At 36.4% G+C, this 20675-nt stretch overlaps 1 protein-coding gene across 6 annotated transcripts in view; it reads left to right on the plus strand.

Annotated features, from left to right (window-relative positions):
- The first annotated feature begins 6221 nt into the window (after positions 1-6221).
- Positions 6222-20675, plus strand: part of LOC131053529 (endoribonuclease Dicer homolog 3a) — a 182979-nt gene continuing 168525 nt past the window's right edge. For 3 of the 6 annotated variants that reach the window (XR_009107715.2, XR_009107716.2, XR_009107717.2), the window contains exon 1: positions 6222-7089. Coding sequence is in view for 3 of the 6 variants with exons in the window: in XM_057988141.2 (XP_057844124.2) it covers positions 6884-7089 (206 nt within the window). In the remaining 3 variants the exon portion in view is untranslated. The remainder of the gene's footprint in view (positions 7090-20675) is intronic. The other 3 variants (XM_057988141.2, XM_057988142.2, XM_057988144.2) reach the window with 3 other exon arrangements.

Consider the following 20675-nt stretch of genomic DNA (forward strand, 5'->3'; position numbering starts at 1 on the left):
TTTGGGAGAATAAAAAGCCACAATCTTGTTGAAAATTGCATTGTGCTGACACGTGGTGCACTCATTCCTCCTCTCTGCTAGAGGCAACTAGTCAGTCTCAACTTGGCGAGATTGTAACTTTCCGCTTGGTGGTCGAAATCTGAAAACTGCTTACACTATTGGAAAGGTCTTCAAAAGATCTAATTTCAATCCCTTAACACCATGCCTTCAACTATCAATTTAAATGACAGGGGACAGTTTTGACTCCAAATTTCACTCCGAAGGCCTCCCAAAATGCAAAATACTAAAACATAAGAGAAATACCATAAATTGGATTTTTTGATTTTTCTCATCTTTGATCGGTCTGAATCTCCTTCGAGCTAATTTTGACATGTTTCCATCAATGCCTAGATCATAAACCCCTGAAAGTATAAATATTATCTATAGTTTTTTGTTCTTGGCGACTCTATGGGGGACCTTTGCTTGTAGAGGTTGAACCCAAAATCCTCTGGTTTCACAAACCAGAATGCCTTATTCATGCATAAAGGGAGCTTTCACCTTGCTGATTTGTTCCAAATATGTCATATCAATTTTCAATGACAAATCAAAAGGGCACACAAATGTCAACATTAGAAAACCAATAGCCTTAGCTATCCATTGGGCATAGAGTCATGAAGAGGATCCACAAAACATGTGCACTACTACACTTGGAGGAAAACTAGAAACCAAAATATGCATTCTCTTAAGGAGAATGCAACATGTGCAACTACACTTCTTAGAAAGGAAAAAACATCTAACTATTATTTACATGATCTTCAAATTCTGTAAGGAAATTAAACAAAACCATTAACTGGCTTATCAAAGTAACTTCCCTTTTTGACCAACTTTTGATGCTTCACATGTTCTTGGGAAATTAGGAAGAATGGAAAAAATAATAAGCATCTAACAGACTATTGGAATGCCTCCCATAGTTCAGGAACAAAGAATCTCACCCATTCTTGACTAGTATCTTCTTGTAGTGAGTGGGCGGGCTGAACTTTCTCTCCTTGATACTCATCTCATACTTGAAGGTAAGCATGACCAGGAGCAACTTGTAGCTCTCCAGCTAAGCTAGACGCCAGATAGGGCATCCTTGCGAAAGTATCAAGTCTAGGCAATCAAAATTGGACTTGCAGTCATGCTCTGCTTCCTTTGGGTCTTGTTGATTAACAGGGTTTGGTCCTGATGGCTCATCTAATGGTATGAGAACCTCCTCCTACTGTGCACACTTATAATGATCCTCCAACTTAGGAGATGATGGTTTGATGTTAATAGATGAGTAGAAAACTTATAACTTGTCCTAGAATTTATCTTAATCAACATCTTCCTTGCTTCCTTCCATGATAGAGATCACCCTTACTTCACAACAGTTCTCATGATGATCCAAAGATGCATGAAGCTTCTCCTCTTGTTCAACCTCGGGAGCTTCCTCATATTCACGTGATCTACTATGCTCTTTAGCACTTGCTTGCTTCTTTAAGATTTCTGCCACAGTAGAAATGGAAAAATCATTTTCCTCATGGTCAATAAAGAAAGGAAGTTCATCAAATGAGAGGAATAAATCCTCTTCTTCATTTTTCTCCTTTGTCTAGTTCATACCTTGTTGAGACAATTGTTTGTCTACATTTTTATATTGTGCTAAGGATGGTTCTTCAACCTTGCAAGCACATGGAAGCTCACAACCATCAAATTGCTCCTCTTCTTTTTTCTATTCATAAGACTAATCAACCTTCCAAACAACAGGTCCACCCTTAAAAAGTGAAATGGTAGTAGGGCCAGAGAGCTGAGGGGGGAATATTTTTTGCAAAAATGCTTGAGGGGGCTCATGAAAAGGCATTCCTTATTTGATGCTTGGGATTTCAAATTCAGGAGCCCCATTGGTTGATTTCTCCTCTAGCATGAGCTACTTTTCAATGGCTGCTAGCTGTCTGATCTCTTCTTCCCCAACATAAACTTGCATTGCAAGAAAATTCTCTTGCTATTTTCTTCGAGCCTCTACCCATTGTTGCTGAAGCTGGGCCTGGTAAGAAATTTGGTCTTGTTGTAGATAGTATTCTTTCTCCTCCTCAATAGCCTTCAACGGCTCTTGGAAACTCATCATTATTTCTTTGATGCTAACATTTTTCCAAGTTTCTTACATTTTGATGCTGGGGGAAGGGGTTGACATGTTGATGGGAGACATAATAAGCCTATTTTGGTTGTTGGTAATCATATGCAGGTTACCAAAAAGGTTGTATAGGGGTGGGTGAGAGGCAAGCATTAGGAAGTTGCTCATAACTTGTTGTAGTAGGGGAATATGAAGAAAAACTAGAAGCATAGCTAGCTTGATATTGTTGATAGGGAGGTGAAATGATTGCATTTTCATGGAAAGGAGGTGGAAACATGCACTATTTGTAATATCCTTCCACACTAAAGCAGAAGGAAAACGAAAGATTTGTAGATAATGTTCTAAACAAGAGCAAAATGTTTGCTCAAAACAGAGAATCAAGTACATACCAATTAGAATCACCCAAACGATTCGAACTTGCAGAGTCACTAGGTGCTTGTAGAATGCCTCCTCAAGGCTGAAAATGCTGAAAAATACACCAAATCTCCTACGAGCGATGTAAAACTCACAAAATTAGGTCCCATCAGGCATGCCAAAAAATACTCACTGGAATTTTAGAAGCAAACTCTTCAAATTTTAGAGGGGATGAAAAGGAATATTTCAATTGGTGCTTTAAAATGAACTTAGCATAGATATTTATATGATGCTTTATGTGGTTAATGAGTGATAGTTAGTTTTTCTTAGTAGTGACGTCAGGGAACCCTTAGAGTTTTGTTATGAGATGTGATTAATTTTTTAACTTAATATTGTTGTAATTCATCTATGTTATGGAATGCATTTACTTAATGTTGTATTGAGTTAAAAGATGAATGATATGTATGTTTCCTTTTGAAAAAATATATTTGCTTTATATTTGGGTTGATAGTTGTTAATACTCTAGGGTTCCCCGGTAGGGTGTTACATGTTCTCCTTCCCCACTTTTATGTTCAAAGATGTTATCTTTATTAAATATCTCCTATCTTTTTAGGCATATATATTTTTTAGGCAAATATCTCTTCATCCTTCAATCACACATCCCTCAAAAGGATCCCCTTACACTTGTTGTAAGATATCTCTTTTACAACTATCTCTTCCTTGCTTAAAGATTTGAGGCGTCTTTAGCTTGGAGTGTATGTACCTTTCCATCACCTTGCATTTTCATATCGAATCCCTCAACTTGGAGAAGCATGTTATCCCATCGTGAGATAGTCCTTGAAAATCAAATTAGTTGCCTCCATCCTTCATGTATCCATTTCCATCCCAATAGTTTGTTCATCAACCCATAATGCTTTATGTCTTGCTAAACAGTAGGGGCAATTAAATACATCATGCTTAAGAATAAATATTGATATATGTTTTATACCTCAATCACTGATTTGGATTTGTTTTTCAAAAATCCAAAAGAATAAAAAAAAAATTAAAATCCAAAAAAAATTAAAAATCTTTTCAAAATCCAAAAAAAACGTTCAAAATAAAAAATAAAAAAACTTTTCAAATCCAAAAATCAAAGAATTTCAAAAATCCCCCAAAAAATAAAGAAGTTAAAAAAAAAGAAAATACAAACAAAAAAAATCTAAATAATTTAAAAAAATCCAAAATTCATAATAGTTTATCTTTTGCTAAGACACTGACACTTCAAACAAGCACAATGAAAAACATTACATAAAATACAGAGCTTAACAAATCACGAATCAATAGACAAACTACTAAGCTAGCCTACAACCTGATCGATCAATTGCCTAATGAACATTATAATTCTTTGTCAACTATCTTTTGTCTTATACATGTTACATTATTGAAACTAGACCTATTGTCTTATACAAGATGATTCGTTCCTAAAATTAGACACCATCATTATCATGCTACCGAGAACACTTAAGTTTGGCAAAAAGATCCAAATTGTTTTTGACTTGTTTGGTCCAGTGATTCTTATCTTTTATTTGATTTATCTTGTATCATGTTCCTATGCTACTCGAGGATACAACAAGTGATTAGAGAAGCGAGGATGGATCATGATTTTTATCATTTGTTTGGATTGTATATGCCTATGCAAAGGGATAGCATCATCACCTTGATCTTTCCATACCTTGATGCAAATATATCCATTTGCAAAATAATAAGTTCAATGATGATATAACGCTAACATATACACAAGTCTTAATCACCACCATCCTTTCTATTCATCCATTCCTATCCATAACTACTTCCATGGCCATTAATTTACCATCTCCTTATTCATTTTCTTCTAATGTTATCCCTATCTTTCCTTTTAAGAGCACACATGTGTTCTCCTAACCCACCCATCCTCTTGAGGGGGCATCATCCTACTACCTTATCACCCTTCCTCGTCCTTCACATGGCTAGGGCATCATGACTCTAGTCCTTATCCCTTTCCTACCCACTATGTTTTAATCTTCTTTGAAACAACAAGATAAACTGCATTGTCTCAAAGAGGGGCAAAATGTAAACACCTGTCCCTATTTAATTAAATGAATATTTATTATTTATTTAATTATTTCCCATTAGTTTTCTTCTATTACAAAATGTAGACACCTAAAATTGTCCTTACTTTTTTTTGTTGGTACCTAAAATTGTCCTTAATTAAATGAATATTTATTATTTAATTATTTCTCATTAATTTTCTTCTGTTAATTAAATAATAATTTTAATTTATTTAATTAATTCTTAAGCCCTTTCTTTCTAAATATTTTTATTCACTTAATTATCCTATAATACAAAAAAGAATACTAGTCCAAAAAATGGAATTGCAAAGGATCCTCTTCTTTTTAATCTTAGCCCTCTACCTTGTTGACATGCATCATAATCTAAAATCATAGGCATGTGACAAGTGTCATATTCCTCTCCATTCATTTTGTCCTTTCTCCAATGCCCATATTCATTGAATCTAAAAGTCATCCCACCACTTAATCATATCCCTCCATTTTGAAACAATCTCTTAATCCTATTCATTTTTACCTACCACTCTTTCACCTCTTAATCCCCCCCTTCATCTCTACCTACCCTCAAATCCTAGTGATTCTTTCCAAGTATGTGACACTTGTTAATAAAAATGTAACTTGTATTTTTACTTTCACCAATTCAATAATATGCTTTGATAAATGTTGTCATAATACACTCATACAAACATTTTTTTTATCACATCTCCATTTGCTCCAAGTTCCTCCCACAATTTCAAGTGAGTGAATGAATGCCCTTAAAAACAAGAGTATAGAACACAAATCAATACAAATGCCCAATATTTGGTCGAGAACAACTAATGAGAAGGGGGACGAGGTTATGAGAATAGGATCAAGCAATATAAATTGAGTTCACATAAAAATATGCTATTTATAGATCTTTTTTTACATAAATAATACTCTAATAAAAATTGGTTAAAAGGTCAAGTGACATTTGATATAATGATGAAGTTGAATGAATCTCAAACAACTTGCTAAAATCCAAATCTTCATGAATACAAAACTTTTCATGATCTTCATGAATACAAAACTTTTCATATTTTGAAATGATAAGACTGAAATCATACCTTACAAATAATTTTTTTATAAATTTAATAACTTCTTTTTGTAATCATACCTTACAAATAGATTATTTTTTTACATTTTTTAACAACTAATTTTCGCATCTCAAAAATAAATTAAGAAATTAAACCACGAGAATGCAATTTTCCCCCTATCCGTATTCGTCCCATCATTAAAATATAACTGTTCATACATCCGTAACCTATCCAAAAAATATTAATTTCAAGACGAGGTATGGGAAGCATGAAGCACGAAGCATGAAATCATTGAAAAAAGAGCTTAGTGGGAGATCCTATTGACCACCGACCGACTGAGCGGGCAGTGGGACCTCACGTGCCTTGGATATGGGCCCACCACATTCCAGGCTTCTGCCCAGTGTTAAAGGCACCTTCCTTTTCAATCATAAATAATAAACAAAAATCCCCAATAATCATTGAAAAAAGAGCTTAGTGGGAGATCCTATTGACCACCGACCGACTGAGCGGGCAGTGGGACCTCACGTGCCTTGGATATGGGCCCACCACATTCCAGGCTTCTGCCCAGTGTTAAAGGCACCTTCCTTTTCAATCATAAATAATAAACAAAAATCCCCAATAATGCCCTGTCATTTCATTACCAGAACAGCTCTTCACAATACCTGCATTCCCTCTAGTTTTTCAGGTCTACACGACCCTATATACGGAGGTCCCGCTCCCAAAAATAATGTAGTTTTAATCTTTACAAGGCGCCAGTTGGAGTGAACAGAGTGTGCTTCCTGTAAGAAAGAAAGCGTCTTTCTAAGTATGAGAAATTCCACAGGCGAAGTTTGACATGTGAAGGGAAGTATGAGAGCTGTCTTTCTATATCTGCTAAAGGAATAATTGTTATTTATGTTATTCAGCAATGTGTAAATTGATTGGCGAGTTGCATGTCCACATAAGCGTCTTGTATGCTATTATTAGTTTGTGAAAAGCAAGGCGGTGACCCCTGCTTCCTGTAATCACAGCTGATTTATAGTAAATTTTCTTTATATTTTTAGCTGTCTTTCTTCATAACATAATTGTGCCAAAGACTAAAGCAACTGTCATGTAAATGGTGAAGGCAAGGCTGATTTATAGTAAGTTTTCTTTATATTTTTGGCGGTCTTCATTAGGAAACTGCGACAAGGCTAAAGCAACTGTCATGTAATCGGTGAAGGCAAGGGAATTGTAAACATACGATCTTGTGGTTTGGTGAAGGTGAAAGGAATTTGTAGAAGAAAATGGAGGAAGAAAAACAGGATCCCCTGATGACTTATGGTAAAAGAAAAATGTTTGAAATAACAAGTTTCGAGGAAGAAATCAGTCAGAGTGAGGATGAGGACGAGGAGGAGGCGGAGGAGGAGGAGGAGGATGAGGATGAGATTGAACAGATTTGCAGTGATAAAGAAGCAACGCAGACTAATAATCCAAATGCAATTGCTCGACGGTGAACTCTTCTTTTTGCTTTTCATTTGCTTGTTTACCTAATTCCAACAGCTTTATTTCGTGACTATTAAATTCTTAAGGATGCGAATTTGCGTTCCTCATTGCTGTCTTCTGCATGTTTTTTTTTATCTTATTTCATATTGTTCTTTCAGTTTGTGTTTATATGTTGATTTCAAAAGTTCTGTAAGCAACCGATTTTTGTAAATTTCATAAACAGTGAAAACTTGTTTGTGGAAAACAAAGAAAGAAAGACTTTGAGAAAACCTGTCTTGTAAAAATACACGCGAGTGATCAGTGTCTCGGAATTGGATCACCAAGTCCTATCTAAAACTTTTATTTTGTTTTAAAATCTTCAGTTTATCCTGGAATCTGTTTTCAAAGCAGGTCCGGTATATTTATGTTTTGAAGAATGAGAAAAAAATTCCGCTTTAACTGCGAATTTTTAAATAGTCAACATTTTGGACAACTCATGCGGCCCATTATTGAGATGAATGGATATGAGAGGAAGAACTATTGTTAGCTACAAGAAACTGTCATTAGGACGAAACCAAAAAATATATCAATTGCAATTAGCCATTATGTTTGTAACAACTAATCTATATAATAAAGGTTGACGACTAATTAATAGTTTAAAAGCTTAATTTTTAAGGCCATAGGAGCATTTTTGATAATTTATTAGAGTTAATGCCTATCTATTCTGATGATGAACTATAATTGATGACGAATAATTCTGCACATGATTTCTACTGGAAATCTCTTCTCATCGACTTGGAAAGTGGAAACATAAAATCTCTCATTTCTAAATGATGTCATGTTAGGCCTGACACTTTGTTTCAAGTGTCTGTTTTTAAGTACTAGAGTTTTGAAGTTTCAGTTGTTTACAGTAACTGAAAAAAAGAAATCAATTGCTTTTTTAGGGAATCGTCTTTCACAACACACTGATGGATCAGTCAAAACCAAGTGCAATTTAAAATGTTGATGTCTTTGGTCCATCTTCTTCTGTTTGAGTGAGTATTAAAATAAATTCTGTAAGAGGGTACACATTAAAATGTTTAAGTTTCCACAGTACATTAAGTTTCAAATTTCAATTGATAGAAATCCGCAAGAGACATCGCTGCATGAAATTCATCCCCTAAGGATTAATACTCGTGTAAATAATCTAAATAGCTTTTTCCAGTATTTTTTTGTTCCCCTTCACCTTTAGGACCACCTTCTCTATCTAGAAACTTTGGCATGAGAGGTCTATATGCCGATTCAATCACTGTTCTGCTGCTGGTATTATTATTGTTTGAGTTTCGAGCCTCACTATTCTGATTTTGATTGACTCTGGAAATCTTCATATTTTGCAACAATTGGGTTTCAAATTTGTCAACTTCTGTTTACCTTGTATTAGAGCATGGAGCTGCAAATCTGTGTTATTCCCTTCATTACTAGTCCTCCTTTCTCTGTCTCCCATGATTTCTTCAACCATCCAATCTGCACATGAAAATCTACTTTCTGTATTTTCATGGAAATTAAACTATGCTCTTTTGAGTTCTCTCCCATAGTAGCTATTTTCTCTGTTATTGGGATACATATGAGATGTAGTCTTGTATCAAAATGTTAACTTCTGAACAGGTTGGCAGGCTCACCAGCTAACTATTATTATTTTGCTGTTTGACAAAATCTACTAGAAATAAATGGATGATATAATGTACTTGAAAGAACAAGTTTGATATTATTTCAGCATGATAATATATTTTAGATCATTCATACACAAATCACAATATGCAATGCTGGATGCCACTGCTGTAATACCTAAGTGAAATAATGTATTGCTAACTTCTATTTGCTGATATCAGAGCTGCTGGAGAAATCAATTGATAATGTTGATAACAAAATTTGTATCTGAAAAATACAATCTCAGAAGAGCTTGCTGTACGGTACTGTTATTGGCAAATATATAGTTGTGACCGGCAGATAGACTAAATAACCCTAAAGATGGTGTGTGTTTGGGTATTTTTGGAAGCTCCAAAGGATAGCTCGAAAACTCAGACTCGGAGTGAATTTGGCAGCTCAAAATTTTGACTTGGACTCTGTATTCAGCAAAAAAATGAAAAATACCTATTACACATAAAAAAAGAAATTAATGCATTTAGGGAACACAAAGGTCTAATTTGACTATTAGTCATAAGTCAAACATTACACATCATATGATCCCTCTCAAAATTTGAAATTTCATAGTTTCAAATGTATAATAGCAATATAAATTTATAATTGTTTACATATGATAATATGTCCAAATGAAAGAAAGAAACAAATACAATCTACATCTTCTTCTTTCCCTTCCTAGTGTAACTTAATATATTAGTCCTTGAACTAGAAGTTATGTCAGTATCAAAATGATGATATATTGTTTCTTCAAAAGTGTCTTCATTTTTCTGCATTGTATCAAATTCTACTGCTCCTATCTCCAATTTTGCAAGATCTCCATCAGTAAGGAGGATATCATCTTGTTCATCGACGATCCATTCACCATAAGGATCAATGTCATCCAAGTTGATGGAATCATGTGAAGTGCCCTCCACCTTTCTAGTTCGAAGGCTAAGATTGTATAGAATGAAGACACGATTGTTGAGGTGCTCCTAGATCAACTTGTTTCTCTTCTTTGTATGAATGCTCTCAAATAGGCTCCAATTATTTTCACACCTAGAAGCACTACAAGGCTCGAAAAAAATATGGATGGCTAGCCTTTAAAGATTTGGTGTGGCAACACTATGATTCTCCCACCATAAGTTTACAAAAAAATAAAAAAATACAAGAATCGAGTTTCTAATTTCTACTTGTATCATTGAACTAATTTTTTTACCTGGTTGTTTTTCTCTCCTTTGAATTGCTTAAGCTGAAGAAAAGAGCGTCCCCTTTGCACCCTTGTAGAGGTTGAATAGATAGATTAAATATAGCAAGTTAATTACTATGTATGTAAAATAGATGTTTCTAGACAGTCCACATTGAATTCATTGTCAAATTCATAATAAGATATAGTAAATTGGACTTAGTAAATCTCACCTCCAACTCATTAAGAACTTTGTCTCTTATCCAAACATATTGTACCATCTTATCATTGCATGTAATAACACCTACCATGACCTCATTGAGCTTAAAGGTATTAGAGAAGTAGAATTTTAGGTTTAGGTACTACTCCAAAGCAATTTTTTTTTTTTTAATTTCATCTTTCACATGCACACACTAGCACTAATAAATTTTGTGATTTTCACTTGCACCCACACACTAATAATATCTATATTTGCACTATTGCACACCCTACACACATTAATCATTTGCCTCAATCTTGATTAATTTGTATTTGGAACAATTGACATCAACAACTGCAAACAATTCTTTATTTCTCTTATAAATAGCACCTTTGAATCTTGTACAAATTCACCCAAGCTGGCTGAAATGGGTTTTCATCCAATCAACCAAGAAGAACCAGAGGGTTTTCGTCCTAGGATTTGCTGAACCAGAAAAACAAGCTCTCAAAGCTCTCCAAGAAAGTAACAAGTCAAGAATGAATTGCTATTGGCTCTCGACCCTTTTTATATCCACCTTTGAGAGAATTAATTAATTTCATTTTCCTGCTCATAAAGTGACCCACTTATAATTTTCCATCGACATAAAATAAGTCACTTTACTAAAATAACCAAGGTTCAACTTTTAATTAATTAAATATAAATAATCCCGAGAAGCTTAAATTTACATTCGAATGCCCGAGCGTTTGATTCGCTGGAACTCAAGTCCTAACTACTCACTGGGAGAATGAAGAAATAGCAAAAGGTGAAAGGCTCAGAAAGTCTACTCTAAGACCTAGAATGTGAGAAGATAGATGAACGACTAGGTGTAGTCCTACTGGGTAGGGCCTCACCATCAGGTTGAACAATCCGACACCAACTCAGTGCAATCTTCTAAGGGATGCTTCGAATATGTTCAAATCGTTACACCATCTGACAATGATCACCATTCAAGTTAATGCATGAACAATAGATGCGTAACGACTCGAGATTAAGCTCATTCTATGCCATTTGACCACGTAGGGCGCCCTTACAACCAACAAGAGGCTAGTGGTTTGGACTAGGCGGATTCCACGCGAGTGCATTCAGTAACTTCCTTCATTCAATCTAATTATTTACCATCTAAAATGAAGATTCAACAAGAAACCATGCATATTGCAAAGAAACAACACACTTCACCATAACTTCAATGAAAATGGAGTTCATTTACAATCAAGGCAACAATTTATTGCCTTATCTTTCTAATCTACTCTAATTGCTATTCAATTCACTATTAACTAACTATTTACCAACTATTAACCTTTACAAATGAAGAGCTAGAGCTTTATATAGGGAGCTCTTTACAATTCAATGGCTCAGATTGATTTACAATCAATGGCTAGGATTACAAGATGAAAACCCTAATTAGGGTTTGTTACAACAAACTCTCTTAGCCAATAAGAAAATTACATTTAATGCATGACAACCAATAGGAAACTGGGGTAGGTGCCTCAAATTTTGTGCCATCACTGGTGAGTTAGGTACATTGAATCTGGACATGCTGATGTGGACCTATCCGACTCGAGGAACAGTGACTGGGATGCCACCTCGTCCAACACTTGCTTAGTCAAGGAATGTCGTATCTCTTTTGACACTCAATGTGGTGATGCAGAGAAGCTAACTTTGATTAACTCTTCTGAAACTATTTGCTTCTTCAACGTACCCTTGCACTAACCTTGGTTGATCCTCCTTTGTCCTTGATATACTTGATGGATGACGTACCTCTCCTTGACTCTCTTATGTTTGATGAGGCCTCTTCACGATCAAGTCACTCCTTCTCTGGTAGCATATCTCTCTTTGCAAGATCCTTCTTTTTGACATCCTGTGATTTCTCCATGTGGTAGAATGAGGTCTTTGAGGATGGTTAGCTTTATTGTTTGCAACTCCTTGAACACTTGAAGTCCTCCAACTTGGAAGCACCTCGAGTCTTCTCTCACGCATTTGAAGTGTCCTTGATGATGATGAAACTTGAAGAGGTCGCCCTTGTCTTGGCCTTTTCTTCCTCCACCTTGATTTTATTGATCTGCAAAACAAACAAACAAAATGGTGTCAAGCACTTATGATATATTCATCCTAACATGGTATTTATCATTTCAAACCTTCAACAAGAAGGCAATAAGATCAATTTCGCTTTAGACCCTCTGGAAGGACAGGCCCTATAATGAAATTCACTCTGGACCCTCTCCAGGACCTATAATGAAATTCGTTTTGGACCCTCTCCAGGGACATGACCTATAATGAAATTCGCTTTGGATCCTCTCCAGGGACATGCCCAATAATAAAATTCGCTCTGGACCCTCTCCAGGGACAGGCCCAATAATAAAATTCGCTCTAGACCCTTTGGAAGGGTCAGGAGCGAAATTTGGCATTTTGCTCAATTTTCCTTCATAGAACTTCATTTCTCATTCTTTTCTTATCAAAACAAGTCTTTTGCCCTCAAAAAATGCTTAGGAAAAGGTTAGCTCCAAGATTTGAGCAAGGTACAACACCTTTAAGAAAATTTCGCTTTGGACCCTTTGGAAGGGTCAGGAGCTTAAGTGAATTTCGCTCTGGACCCTTTGGAAGGGTCAGGAGCGAAATTTGACATTTTGCCTCAAATTCACTATGTCTTCGCCTCAAATCACTTCTCAAGGCAAGTATATATCAACCCTCTCTCAACCACGTCATAGGAACAAAGATCTTGGTCTTCAAAGAACGAATAAATAGAGGTTTAGGAAATTTCGCTCTGGACCCTTTGAAAGGGTCAAGAACGAAATTTGCATTTCTAGGCTCAATTCTCATTTAATATGCCTAGCACTTGTCCATTCCCCCTTATCTTATCATACTCAAGCCAACTTGCTCTCAAAGTGGTGTCTACTCAATGCTTTTGGTGAGGAAATAAGTCTTTCTAAGAATTTCGCTCTGGACCCTTTGGAAGGGTCAGGAGCGAAATTGATGTTTTAGGCTCAAATTTTCCATTATTGACTTCAGTTTCAACCTTTCCTCATAAAAAACAAGTGTTTTGCCTTCAAAAATGCTTGGGAACGAGTTAGTTCAAAGGTTTGAGCAAGGTATAATGCTTTATGAAGAAATTCGCTCTGGACCCTTTGGAAGGGTTAGGAGCTTAGACAAATTTCGCTCTGGACCCTTTGGAAGGGTCAGGATTGAAATTTGGAAAATAGGGCTTGTCCTTGATAAAGTTTTCTCTTAGCTTGCTTGATTAGCTTCAAACCATCTTAGGAAAATACCTTGAGGGCAATTTGCTTTAAAATTGTGAGGAAAATACATGTTTTTGAGAAATTCGCTCTGGACCCTTTGGAAGGGTCAAGAGCGAATTCGTTCCTCTACACCCAATTCTTCCTTCTTTTCACTCATCTGGATTTTAGACTTGTCTTTTTGAATCCTTTCCTTGCCATGTATGTCCACCATTTGATGTCCCTAGTGAAGAAATAAGTCTTCTGGAGGATTTCGCTCTGGACCCTTTGGGAGGGTTAGGAATGAAATTTGCAATTATGCTCAAATCCTTCACTTTCCATCACTTCACTTTGTTGCACACATCAATACTCTCTCAATCACGCCATAGGGATAAGGTTTATGAGGCAAAATAGGACCAAGAAGGGAGATATAAGGAAATTCGCTCTGGACCCTTTGGAAGGGTCAGGAGCGATTTTGAGGAATTAGTCTTAGACACCATTCAAACACTCAAAATTCACCCTCTATCACATTGTTCTCACCTTAGGACACGCCAACAAATCACCTTAAGGAAGTGCCTAGTCAAAATGTTGAATGAAAAGTGCATCTTAACAATTTTGCTTAGGTACCTTTGGAAGGACAAGACCTATCTAGGAATTTCGCACTGGACCCTTTGGAAGGGTCAAGAGCGAAATTTCTCTTTTTGCACAAATTCCTCAAAGAACTTCACCTCACATGGTTGCAACTCACTCACAAGGCTTGCATGAATCAACCTTGCCTCAATCACGCCAAAGATTTTGACCTAAACAAGGAGATCAAAGGAAATTCGCTTTGGACCCTTTGGAAGGGTCAAGAGTGAAATTTGTCTTTTAGGCTCAAATCTTGACCTTTTCCCCAAATTTCCATGTCTAAGTCTGTCCAAGGCGTCTCCAAAGGTGAACTCAATCTTATTTCCCCCCAATTTATGCCTTAAAGTGAAATTTTTGTCTAGAATAGGAGTCAAAAGGGAGCTAAGGAAGATTTCGCTCCTGTCCCTTTGGAAGGGTCAGGAGCGAATTTGACAATCTAGCTCAAATTCCTCCTTCAACTCTCAATCTTTCAAGCTCAATCTTCATGTTCCTTGCTCCTTGAAGGGTAAAATTGGTATCAAATAAGGCTCTAATGTAAAGACTCTTCAAAACTCAATCAAGGCTTAACCCCAAGACTAGAGCAAGGCCTGACCCAGAGAAGGCTTTCAAAGAGACCCTGACCTAGACCACCTACTGACCCACCTCAATTCAAGCAGACCCTGCTATCTTAACGATCTCTCTGGCAACTCTCCAATGCAAAGATTAATAGCCAAGACCAAACAACCAAGCAAAGAAAACTAACCCTACAAAGCAAAAAGTAGGGGTCCCCATTTGCAATGGGGCGATGTGTGAATACGTCACAACAAACTGACAGATCTATCACTCTGCATTTATCTTGTAAGGCAATCCAATAATCATACAAGTCCTCAGATCCCAAACTTTTGTATCATCATATATCCAAAAGGTGAAATGATAAATGTAAATCATCAAGTCACCATCACAAGTTTTCCACCTCAACATCAAATTATTGGCAAGCATTTGAATTGTTTCTCTTGCTCTGCCTCCCAAATATGTTTCGCGTTGGCAGCCATAACCATCCCTTTCAATGAAAACAACTTACCGACACTTCCTCTTGATTCCTTGATGTCAATTTGAGAATAGTTACAGCTGTCCAAGACTAAACACCTCAACTCACAATCTGATTTTTTTAATATCAATGATCTAAATGTAGGATAGCAGCCAGAAAACTGAAATCTACTAACAAGAATAGGGAGTGAGTACGCTGAAATGACATAAGAGAATTCTGAAATGTTTTTCCTTGCTATTATTAACTGAAAATTTCCCCATTCCATTAAAAAAGACACTTGCCAACTTACTTGAATGCATGCAATCATAAATATGTAATGACTGATCTCAATTTCATGCCATAAGTCGACCCAAGGTGGTATCTTTAAGATGGCAAAGTCTTCATGAAACATAACACCCATGGACTTATGGATTGATGGCTTTGATCTAAAAATATACACTCATTGTATTCCCCAAGAATGGTTGTTTCACTAAACAAATCACTTTCTAAATTGAGTATACTAAAGCTATCAGGAATACTCTTCTCCATAGGTTCTGTTTGGAAGGCAAATTGATATACTTTTGACATTGGAACTTCTTTGTCAATATCTTTACTGATATACCTTTCCATTGTTCATGGTCCATGTGAGCAGCCTTTTCCTTAATTTTTTGTAGGTGCTGTTCTGCTTGAGTAGCTATTAGTTTAGTTTCCTTGCCCCTCCTTAGCCATTGATCACACATTTCTTGGTTCCTCACTATATCCATTGTGCTTATCTATTATCTTATTAATTCTTTTCCTTCCTCATGAATGGTAGACTCATGCAAAGACAATGAGTTGTTGTGATTAGGTATACAAAAATCAAAATTTTCTTCTTACCTTTCAATAGTGCCACCATGGCTGCAACAAATCTCATGTGTCCCTCCTTCAATTCCAAAACATACATCACTTTCTTTGTTGTTTTCATGTCTGACTAGGCATCCAGGTCTCCTAGCCTATGAGACAACGCCACTCTCTTGTCAATTTGTTCTTGCTCATTTTAGGGGGTCCTACAACCTATAATTGTCAAGTGGTTTTTATTGTTTTCAATATTTTGCTTAATGAATCTTGTTGACAACTCATGTGTTGCTGGTGAAACATCATGCTTCTTCCTCCAAATAGCTAACACGTTAGATAACAATCATCTAGAGATATCATCATCTTCATCCAAAATTAATGAGATGATAGTTTGTATTGAAGTTATAACATTTTCTGTATGATATTTGCTGATGATAGCAAAGAAATGGTCATATATTTTGAGAATTAGATCATTCCACCCTGTCTAACATAATGTTACCAAATCTGATTTTTGCAAATGTTTCAAGTATTGCAACCCTCTTAACAAAGGAGGGACTTTCAATAATAGCCAACTCACTGAAGATTTCAACAGTCAGTTGAAAATTGAAATACCTCCTTTATTATGACTATTATGTATGGAACTTCAGGAGCTGTAATTCTTATGATTTCACACTGGCAAGAGGTGACTACAAGTCTCACATCTTCATGATGTTTCGTAATCTTTTGTTGTACCAAAACAATAACAAATGGCTTCAGAGCCCATTTCAAAATCTCCCAATCTAATTGGTCAACTTTGGATAAACAACTTTCTACTTCTTTCAATCTACTAAGAAGAACATCATTTGGAAATGGTTGCAGCTCCAACTCTTTTCCCATTGCAAATGGTGAATTTCCCATTTCCTTTTGTTTCTATAAATTTCAACACTTGAAACACGTAAATGAAATATTGATTTTTCTTGAAAAAGGACACTTATTCCCATTTGCTCTGATTGCTATCTTAGTCTGAAGTAAAATGCTTCCCACAATGACATGCGAAATCTCAAATTAATTTGCAAAGCATTGGAATTTGAGTGCTGAATCTGCAACAAAAGAATTACTCCCACAGGCTGATTAAGACCACCAACTCAGATACCATTGTAACATGCCTTTATCTAATTTCTGATAATTCCACAAATATTTTTTTATTTTCAAATTTTCAGATTGAATTTTAGAGAAAAAAAATAATTCTTAGAACTAATTGAAAGCAATGCTTAAATACCATCCAATAATATTCATAAATTATAAAGGAAAACCTGATTTGGTTTTTCAGCTGCTATATTGGTGGTGGTGGGTTCCACTTATATTATTGGAGCTGCTGCAAAAAATATAAGAAATAACTGTTGGAGTCTTCCCATCTCCCTCCAAATCTACGATTACTTTATTGAAGTATTTTCCCTTATTTTCTTTAAAAACAATTAACAATGACTGGCAACCAGGTGGGTGTGGCGGTTGAGGTAGTGGAGCTGCCCGTGTTTCCTTTTTGCACGAATAAATAAAAATAAAAGAGGTGGTGGTTGACTAGATAGGGCTTTTCAAAGGCCACGTCACCCTTGAAGACCCCAGGTCTTGTGGAAATTTAACTTAAGATAGCCATGCCAAGCTTTTAAAATAATCTTTGGAATGGTATGACGGAGTCTAGTTTCTTAGCAGAAATAAATATTTTACGTAATATTCCTCACAAACTGAATGCACAAAATACAGATCTGAGATCAGATGAATATCGATATACCAAATTTCACATTAAGATATATAATTCTGGAATGCACAGTTCACAGAATAACAATAGACTAATCCCAGATACTGCAGAAAATAAGAGCAGAATAGAGAATTGCACCAACAACCAATGATAACCTTAATCCACTCAAAAAGAACAGTCCATAATGTATTAATGAGTACTCAGAATGAAATGAATAATATAGCAGTCTGATTTTCATAATCTGTCAGTCATAAGAGTTTGCCAATATAGAGTACCTGCCAAATAGCCCAGACTAACCTGTAGGATGTGAACGACGTCCAGGAAATGACTTTGTATGTTTTCTGGACAATCAGTGTGATCTTTATCACCTACAAGCATGCTGGTGTTGAAGACACACAGCAAGGTGGACTTGACTCCTTGGCTGCAATCTTTCCAAGCTCCTAACCGCTGCTCCCATATTTGCTGTGCAGACTTTTTATAGCTCAGACGCCAGGAGTTTCGACTTGAAGTCAATGCTTATAGATTTAACCCCAGTCTGATCTAGAGCTTGCTATCTCTTCCCACATTATAAACCTGCAAGTAATTCGATGCTTTCAATATTCATGTGTTGTGCTAAAAGATTTGTCAGGAGTGGTAGGGGTTTTGTCCTACCAAAATCTGTCTTCTGAGATTTTTGCCCCAGCTGGCCTGCATGCTTCATAAGCGGATTCGCAATGTTCAAAAGATACCTCAAGTTGCTATTGCCCATATATAGGCACTAGCCAAGAAACCAAACCACAACTCAGCCCAAGGTTGGTCGCACTAGCCAAGAAACCAAACCACAACTCAGCCCAAGGTTGGTCCAAAAGTAATAAAATGACCTTGTATAGGTCGGCGATAAGGAGTAACAAAATATTTAATATTATATCAAATATCATTATTGAAATATTTAATATTATTATTTATATTGCTAAGACATGAAAAACATTGCGTATACTTCCAATAGGCTACCTCATTAACCCTCCTCAACACCTTGTAGGGTCCATAAAATTGTGGCTTCAACTTTTCAACTCCACTTCCTTTGAGGGAGGATTGTCTTTGCAAGCTCAAGAACACCATGTCACCAACCTCAAAAACTCTCTCCGTTCTATGCTTGTCAACATAGCTATAAGTTTTGTTGAGAGTTTTCAAGAAATCCATACTTTGTATACTGCATCCTTTGCCTTCGGAATTTATTTGTAAGGATCAAATTTACGAATCAAGTAGCATCATAACCATAAAGTGTGTTAAAGGGAGCCATACCAGTTGACATATGATGTGTTGTATTGTAGGAATATTCCCCCAAGTGCAACCACTTGATCCATGTTGTTTTCTGCCCAGTAACATAATTCCTTAAGTAGCTTTCTATTCATTTGTTTATGATCTCAGTTTGCTCATTAGTTTGTGGATGATAGGTGGTGCTTGATGTTAACTTTGTGCCTGTTAATTGAAAGAGTTCTTGTAAAAACAAACTGAGAAACCTGCTGTCCTTGCCACTTACAATGTTCTTTGGCAAACCATGGAGTTTAAAAACCTCTTTAAAAAAGTAGATTTGCCAGTTGTGGGGCTTTACATTATGAAGAAATCACATGAAAGTGAGAATATTTAGTGAAACTATCAACAACATACATACAATCCTTACTGTTGTGCTGTATACACCCTCCCTGTCTTCGTTAGGGACCCCCTTCCTCTTTTTGCCCTGCTAGCCAGTATATGCACCAAAATCAGACTTATTGCTATTTCAAGGACGCCTCCAAATGCCTAAGAAAACACCTAAATTTTGGCTTTGGCAAAGGGAAGAATGAATAAGCCTTGTTTAAAAAGATCTTCCAATGCCTAGAAAAATCCCATGGAAAATCCTGTGAAAAATCCCTTGGAAAATCTCGTGAAGCACCAAAGTTGATCAAAACCTCAGAAAAGGTTAGGCGTTTTCAGAACTTTTGGCTGGAAAATCCCTAAAAGCACCAAAGTTGATAAAAAAGGTTAGTCATTTTCAGAACTTTTGGTTTGAAAATCTTGTGGAAAATATTGTGAAAAATCAAATGAAAAATCCCGTGGAAAATCTCATGGAAAATACTGTCAATCAAAATTGAGCAAAACTCAACATTTTCAGAGTCTTCAACCTGCAAGTACCCTTGCTTTTACCGAAAATAACACCGAAGTTTTTTGCATGGCATAAGATTTCACTATTTTTGGACTTTTGGCCTAAAAGGCCCGTGGAGAAGGTGGGCTTTGTGGTGAGTTTTGTGCATGCCTTTCAAGTTTAGGTGTTTGTTTAAGGGATTGAAAGTAAGCATGACTTTTAATGGTCTTTTGGTCCCTCCTAAGCCAAGGTTTAGGCCAATGCTAGGGTGGAGTCCAAGTTCCCTCATCTTGTGTAGACATCCAATGATGATGTTATTTCCCCTTCTAATGCCAAGGCCCTACTCCCAAAGTTGATTCCTAGGGTTTCTCAGGGTGGATTTATAGCCACAGAGGGTGAAGTTGAAGGCATCAGAGGGCCTTTCTAGTGCCTATTGAAGACTTGAAATTTAGAGAGGTCTTCGCCCTCCAAGGTGTTCATACCAAACCAAGGCAACTCATCAACTTATTCAGGCCCTAAGATCTTCTCGAGCATAGTAGTGTTTGCATCCTTTGAAAAATAAATGAAGTGTGAGTCAATGATTAATCCCTGACCTATGTGTTCATGCAGGATGGAGGATACAACAAAGGAGACCATGTAGAGGTGCTTGGGAAGCGCCACCATCCAAAACATCGACTAAGCTAGAGGATCCCCAAGACAAAGCCTGAGAAGGAATTCCACAGCTAGCATCTTGAAGACACCTGTGAATGGAGCCCAAGAACAAAGTGACAAAATTTGATGGGCAAGGACCCCTACCATCACCAGAGCACAAGATTGAAGGCAAGTGCTTGCACAAAACGTTACAAGAGTATCCAAAAACATAAAATACACAGTTGGAAATAACAAAAAATAATTTTTTTTCGTAAAAGCAATTGCTTCATTGTAAGATGACTACTGGTGGGCCCCGTTTAATGTAACTCAAAAGGAGGACACAAGTTAGTTATTTCCCAGCTACTAGGATTCACCTATTTGTGCCTCGAGCC

This window comes from Cryptomeria japonica, chromosome 6 (genome assembly GCF_030272615.1).
Source record: "Cryptomeria japonica chromosome 6, Sugi_1.0, whole genome shotgun sequence".
Taxonomy (NCBI): Eukaryota; Viridiplantae; Streptophyta; class Pinopsida; order Cupressales; family Cupressaceae; genus Cryptomeria; species Cryptomeria japonica.